The sequence below is a fragment of the Canis lupus genome, chromosome 33, assembly GCF_048164855.1.
Source record: "Canis lupus baileyi chromosome 33, mCanLup2.hap1, whole genome shotgun sequence".
Classification (NCBI taxonomy): domain Eukaryota; kingdom Metazoa; phylum Chordata; class Mammalia; order Carnivora; family Canidae; genus Canis; species Canis lupus.
Genome location: NC_132870.1, coordinates 6,498,993 through 6,506,538, shown reverse-complemented (window position 1 = coordinate 6,506,538; position 7,546 = coordinate 6,498,993). Strand labels below are relative to the sequence as shown.

General features: G+C 42.3%; 1 protein-coding gene across 3 annotated transcripts in view; it reads right to left on the bottom strand.

Annotated features, from left to right (window-relative positions):
* Positions 1-1,805: 1,805 nt before the first annotated feature.
* Positions 1,806-7,546, bottom strand: part of ENOPH1 (enolase-phosphatase 1) — a 42,291-nt gene continuing 36,550 nt past the window's right edge. For all 3 annotated transcript variants that reach the window (XM_072810185.1, XM_072810186.1, XM_072810184.1), the window contains exon 6: positions 1,806-2,938. In XM_072810185.1, the coding sequence (XP_072666286.1) occupies positions 2,799-2,938 (140 nt within the window). In that variant the 3' untranslated portion in view covers positions 1,806-2,798. The remainder of the gene's footprint in view (positions 2,939-7,546) is intronic.

Below are 7,546 nucleotides of genomic sequence, written 5' to 3'. Positions count from 1 at the left end.
CAAGATAAAAAGTCACACGCTCTACCAACTGAGCCAGTCAAGCATCCTGGATTAGTGCCGCCCCCCTTTTCTTAAGATTTTATTTATTTATTCATGAGAGACATAGAGAGAGGGAGGCAGAGACAGGCAGAGGGAGAAGCAGGCTCCATGCAGGGAGCCCAACATGGGACTCGATCCAGGGTCTCCAGGATCGTGCCCCAGGCTAAAGGTGGCACTAAACCGCTGAGCCACCTTAGCCACCAGGGCTGCCCTGGATTAGTGCCCTTATAAAAGTAGCCTAAGAATGCTCCTTCATTCCTTCCACCATGTAAGGTTACAGAAAGCAGACTTTGGTCTGTAAGGAAATGGGCTCTCACCAGACAGTGAATTTGCCAGCACCATGACCTCAGACTTTCCAGCCTCCAGAACTGTAAGACATAAAATTTTGTTGTTTATAAGCCACCCAGGTCTCTGGGATTTAGTCAGAGCAGCCCAAACAGTCTACAGCACTTCCATCTCAATTCTCTATTGGCTACACACTGAATACCCTCCTTTTCCTCTAATTTTTCTTTCTTTTCTTTTTTTTTTCTTTTTTTTTTTTTGTTAAGTAGGCTCCATGCCCAGCACAGAGCCCACCATGAGACTCATAACCTTGAGTGAGATCATGATCTGAGTGGAAATCAAGAGTCGGACACTTAATTGACTGAGCCACCCAGCCACCCCTAATTCCTTTTAATCTAGGCTCTGCTGCATAATTTTCTCTCATTGTTTCCTTATTTTTCCAATTATTCCTTTACTGGCATCAAGAGACACCTCTTCTGGGATGCCTGGGTGGCTCAGTGGTTGGTTGAGCATCTGCCTTAGGCTCAGGGAGTGATCTCGGGGTCCAGGATCAAGTCCTGCATGGGGCTCCCTGTGGGGAACCTGCTTCTCCCTCTGCCTATGTCTTTGCCTCTCTCTCTGTCTCTCATGAATAAATAAATCTTTATTTTTTTTAAGATTTTATTTATTTATTCATGAGAGACACTTTCAGAGAGAAAGTAGAGACACAGACAGAGAGAGAAGCAGGCTCCATGCAGACAGCCCGATATGGAACTTGATCCCGGGACTCCAGGATCACACCCTGGGCCAAAGGCAGGCACTAAACCACTGAGCCACCCAGGGATGCCCCTGAATAATTAAATCTTTTAAAAGAAGAACGACACCTCTTCTATCATCTTCCCATGAGTTTTTTCAAAGAAAACTATAGGAAATTCATTCCTTTATTGCCATTTATAGCTTTATGATTTATAAATTACTACCGTTTCTAAGACTTACTTAACTCATTTCCTTTTTACTATTACTATCCTTCTATATTTTCATAATCCTCAGATTTTTTACTTACTAAAGATAAAAATTATCAACATAAACTCTTCTATATTCTCTGTCCTCTCTAATCTGCAATACTTCTTCATACTCAAAGCATCCCCAAAATTATTCCTTCAAGGTTCATTACAGCTTTTCTTGATTAATTAAGAGAACACTTGCCTCCTTCAAACACTATATATCTCAAATGTAAGATTCTCAAAAATCTAAGAAATCCCACTCATAACATGAATGCTTCCTATCCAAGTGAACTAATAACCACTCTATATGCATATATAGAGAGGTCATATATGCATATATAACTCTATGTCAATGATTTTCTACTGGCATTGTATTAAAACACACACACACTCACACAAGATTAAGGCAAAACTAAAGTTCTTATTTTCTCAATCTCTCTTCAGTTTGTCTTTTGCTAATGACAATAGGTGGTATGGTTCAGGAACCTATGTAAAACTGAGTGAGGAAGAAAAAGTTTTTATTAAGCACAATGTAAAACTGACATAACATTCCATTAGGATTGAACCAGGATAAATAATGCTGTTATAAAATTTACACTCTTTGCATCCATTTCAGAGGAAAATATTACATTATTAGGGCTCTTCTAGAAGGATCTTATGGAAGGATTTCAGTAAATCTTTTGTTTTTCAATAGTAAATAGCAACATATATTCTCAAACTGTGCTAAAAAGTAGTTAGAAAGGCAACTATAAAATCTATAATGGTAACAACTGGCAGGATTAGGACTATTCCATTAAACATTAAGAATCACATTCCTATTTTAGTTGTTATATCAATGCACCATTTTCATTGGTAAGGCAACCACCGCTTGCTAGGGGTGCCATGATGATTATTAGCAAGTTTCTTTAGTAATAGGTACTTGCTTCATCAAGACTCAAATGAATTTCTTTTCCCAATTTTGCTCTCTTTTGGAACAGAAACAAATAGCTTTGTCTATTGTACACCGGGAGGCTAAGATTTTGAAATTCAGCTGTCACAATCTTCTAACTCATAATTTAAAAGGAGAATGAATTATTAGGAATAAGTCTGTGATATACTTCCAGTTTTTAAAATAACAAGGCTTCTGAGTAACTTCTCAAACCTATCTTTCCATTTTGGTACACAACTTGATAAACCTAACACGTGTGACCTGAATTGAAGTAATTCTTCTATCAGCTTTGTTTTGCCCTCAGTAAGGGTTAGAGTCATGGTTTCAATCAATTTCTATGTAGAAAGTATCTTTAAATAAGTTTCCTTTTCACTGAACAGAGATTTTTTTTTTCACTTGTGTGCCTGTGAAAGGCAACTGAAACACACCCATATATACACTTGCATACCTATGTGTGTGTGTATATATATATATATTTTAAAGTAAGTTACTTTCACCATTAGAATAAAACTAGACTATAGAGAGAACTCTGCGAGGATAGGCTGGTCTTCCTTCCAGCGCCTGCTCTAGCTTGAGGAGGGCAGGTACAGCTCGCTGAAGGATGTGATGAGGCTGTAGTAAGTCTTCTCATCATCCGTCAGCCCTGCATTGCCAGGTCTCACCACCACAGCGACATGCACGTCTGCTTCCTCGGCAGCACTGGCCTCTATGAAAATCAAAGTATGTGTCAGATACATCAAAATGTGATGTCTGAGATTTGCTTCAAAGTAATCCGGGGGATGTGGGTAAGTAGAAACCCATTTAGCCCCAACTGGATCATTGCTGAAGCTAGAAGATGGGCACATTGAGGGGAGGGGGGGGGTCTGACCACATTATTCTTAATGGAAGCATAATTCTTCCATTATGAAAAAAATTTTTTAAGATTTTATTTATTTATTCATGAGAGACACAGAGGAGAGAGAGAGAGAGAGAGAGAGAGAGAGAGAGGCAGAACATAGGCAGAGAGAGAAGCAGGCTCCCTGCAGGGAGACTGATGTGGGACTCAATCACAGGATCCCGAGTTCATGACCTGAGCCAAAGGCAGATGCTCAACCACTGAGTCACCCAGGAGCCCCCATAATAAAAAATTTTTTCAAATACATTAACTGTACCTGACAGACCAGAATGGTCTGGACTTCCCTCCTAGTGTAGAGTGTATAGCATATCTAAGACTTCTGAGCATTTATTGAGTACTTATGAATGCAGAAGAGTCAGTTCTGTCCACAACCCTCCTCCATTCTCTCCTATCAATCCCACAGAAAACTGAGTGTTTCCTAAAAAGTCAGGCTGTCAGTAATGATATCAGTTACGGAGAGATGGGACAAATGGAAGCCCATGATCGAACCAGGCCAAAATTCCTGCTGTCACATCAGGAGCCCAAATACGTCATACTCCCCTGGCGAAGAGTGTCCATCTTTTTTGCCTGGCAAATCCCTACTCTTCAAAATTCAGCTCAAATATCTTCCAGAACTACTGCCATGTGTATTACAGCATCCTATGTGCTCCTTTAACACTTTGTATTTAGCTCTGTCACAACTATATGAATTGACACATTATTACCTGTTGTCTCTCTTCTCATTAGACTTTGAGAGCCTTAAGATCAATGACTGCAGGGCAGCCCCAGGGGCACAGCAGTTTAGCACCACCTGCAGCCCAGGGTGTGATCCTGGAGACCCGGATGGAGTCCCACATGAGGCTGCATGGAGCCTGCTTCTCCCTCTGCCTGTGTCTCTCTCTCTCTCTGTGTCTCTGCCTCTCTCTCTCTCTCTCTCCTCTGTGTCGGTCATGAATAAATAAGTAAAATCTTAAAAAAAAAAAAAAAAAAGATCAGTAACTGCATGGTGGGTAAAGGAAAAATAAGACTAGTAAAATTAAACTAGGGAAGCTAGGGATAGCAGGGGTATCTCTAATATGCCTTGGGTTACAGTCTTCTCCCCATTCTGCTTCCATGTGAAAAATAACAGCTAATACCTTATATTACTTTAGCATCTACTATGTGCCAGGTATTACTTATTCTAGGAATAGACATATAAAACCAAAGTTCCTGCCTTCGTGGAGCCTTCATTCTCATTTAGATCTTCACAACAACCTTGAGGTAGTTAGTATTACTATCCCCATTCTATAGAAATGGAAGGTGAGCGAGCTGGTGAGTGGTTGAGCCAAAGTTTTAAAGTGTCAACCTGACTTAATGTCTGTGCTCTAGAATAAGGGTGAGCAAATTATGACCTGCCATGTGCTTTTGTAAATAAAGTTTTATTAGAATACAGCCATGCCCATTCATTTGTATATTGTCTGTGGCTGCTTCTCCACTGCCAGGACAGAGTTAGAGTTGTGACAGAGACTGGAGGGCCTGCAAAGCCTAAAATACACTATCTGGCCCTTTACAGAACAAGCTTGCCAGCTCCTGCTCTAGAACAATACTATTCCAAATACGACCTATGGACCTGTAGCAGGGGAATCACCTACAAGCTTGTCGGAAATGCAGAACCTCTGGGGTACCTGAGTGGTTCAGTAGGTTAAGTATTTGACCCTTGATTTCAGCTCGGGTCACGATCTCAGGGTTGTGGGACTGTACCTCACATCAAATTCTGCACTCGGGAGTCTGCTTGAGATTCTCTCTCTCCCTCCACCACCACCACCCCCGAATAAATAAAATCTTATTTTAAAAAATGCAGAATCTCAACTCTCCAACATGGAACTACTGAATTAGGATCTGCAATTTGACACATGACTTCTCAGCACAGAAGGTAAGTCTTGACTAGAAGTTTCAAGGGGAAAAAAAATGGCAAGAGAGGAGGCATTCTGGGCAGACACAAAATACATGTATAAATATTGGAAGAATGGAGCGAGTGGGAGACAGGACATGGGTCAAGGGGGCATATGTGAACAGAGCAAAACTGCAAAGACTCTGAAACACTTTCTATGGAGTTTAGACTTGGTGTAATAAACCTCCGTGGCTTCCTAACCTTTGGAAAATAGTCACAGCATCCGAATGGGTTAAAGAGCAGCAGTGCTGAGAGAAGTGAGTTCCCAGAGGGAGTTAAAGGGGCAGCAGTCTTTTCCACCACCCAAGTGTGTATGTAGCTTCTGCTCTTCCTGTGAAAGAGCTGTCACCTTCCCAGGCCAAACAATCCCCTGTTCCTGTGGAAACCCCATCCTCCAGGCAAACTCTGCAGGCACCTTCCATTCATCCCTAGCTCCCAGCCTGACTGCCTCAGGCACAGCTTTCCTCCTAACTAGCAACCTTGGATCCCAACCGAGTTGAGCCATCACAATCCACATGGACTGGACACTGCCTAGTGGCTCTGCCACATTCAACCCCAGATAACCAGCAGGCAAGTGTTGCTTCTAAGCATCTATTTGCCCTGTTGGCATAATATTGACTTAAAATCCTGGACCTCCTTCCTTTCCTCCAAGAGCATGAAGTCTTTCAGGTCTCTCTTCATACTTGGATGTTATTTGGGATCTCAACTTAGTCTTCCATTCTGCCTTGGCAAAGCAGTCTGGGCATGTGGTATCAAAAACTCAGGATCAGAAATAATAGGGAAGAACGTAGCACGCAGCCAGCCGCCTGGCCCCAGCCTAGCTACCCATGAGCCCAGTTCTGGCCCTGCCACCTAGATGGGTGTACAGCTGGCAGAAGACGAGGCGCAAGACAAACCTCCATGCAGAGACCTTGGAAAAAGCCAAGTTTGTTTTGAGGCCCATCTGCGGATTATCTCTATTCACAAAAGTTAAGAATAGTTTCTGGGACTAGAGCCCAAGGAAGTGGCTCAAGTGAAAAGAGGAAGACATAAAATTATAGATGTGCTGTGTTACTAGAAAAAGAAAGCGTGGTTAAAGACAACAATATAAAGAACCTGTCGGTGATCTTACTAGAGCAGAGACTGTAATTATTAAAAGTAACCAAAAAGTGAGGAATGGTGCGAAGATCTGGGCATCACAACACATTTGATCCCAGAACACTCGGGACAGGCTAAGTACATGGGGAGCTCCAGCCACAAAACAGTTCTGTGACTCTAAGCCTGCAGAAATTTATCATCCAAAGTGCTAGGAAATCACAGAGAGGGCAAACCACGGATTTGCATCTCCAACAGCCCCTCTCATATGAATTATGACACAAAAGTAATTCACAGATTAAAATTAAAGCAGCTAATCTCAGCAGAGCAAGGTCTATCTCCTTTCCATAAGGAACAAAACTAAGTGAAAGGTCTTCAAATTATCCTTCCTCACAGAAACTTCTGTGGCCTGGCTACCTTGAAGTAGTGTGTCCGTGCAACTGTCTATCTGTTCCTCTCCTTTGGTGCAGTCAGAAAGCAAATGTATCAAGCTTTCTGGAATGTAGAAAACCAAGACCACAGTTTGTAGAAACCCTTGGACTTTGAAGCTGACCCAAGCCAGGACATGTAAGACATGCAATCTGCTGAGTTTTCAAAACTCAAGATAACAAATGGCTGTGATTTGGCACCATCTACCTGGATCAGAAATTTCAGTCTACATTCACCGTGGCCTGAAATTTAACAAAGACGTTAACAATTACTGGATATCTACTGTATGTCAGGTAAGTCTTTCTTTCTCTAGAAAACATTATTATACTTTTTGAAGGCATTATATGATCTGTGCTGGTTAAGATTTTTTTTAAAACAACTTAACAAATCAGTACTTGCTTATATACCTGTAACTCTTGCCTAACATAACAGACCAAGAGCCCAAAGATCAGCAGCAGAGAAAGAATACAATTCATACACATTACTTCTGGTAAGATCTTTGTCAGCAGCTTGGATATGCCTTTGGGCCCTATCTCTGAAAGTCCCAGTGGTTGGGGGTGACTCTAGTTCCCTGAAAAGATAGGAAGGACCAGAGAGAGGGATATGGCCTACAGGCTCCAAGGGGCCCAGGAGTCAGTGGAGCCAACCAGGCAAGAGAACATCCAGCCCTCCGCCTCCTTCCCTAATGCCCTTCCGCAGTCTACCAGCCCAGACATAGTAAGTCAGGGCAGCAGCACAATACACGAAATCCTGCTCTGAGGTATGCAGAAGATGAAGAAGGTGAGCAGAAGAAACAGTAATATAAAGAACTGCCCTCAAATACACATGCAATTATAAACACACCAAAAGCAGGCGCCCCCAGGAGATGCACAAACTCTAAGGACAATGGGCATGCCACCCAAAGCCAGAGCCAGGTAGGTGTGTGGGAAAGCCTTCCCAAGTAGAGGCTGTCAGAGAAAAAACAGAGCCCAACTTTCCGCCAGCGCCAACCACCTCTTCATCTGCTG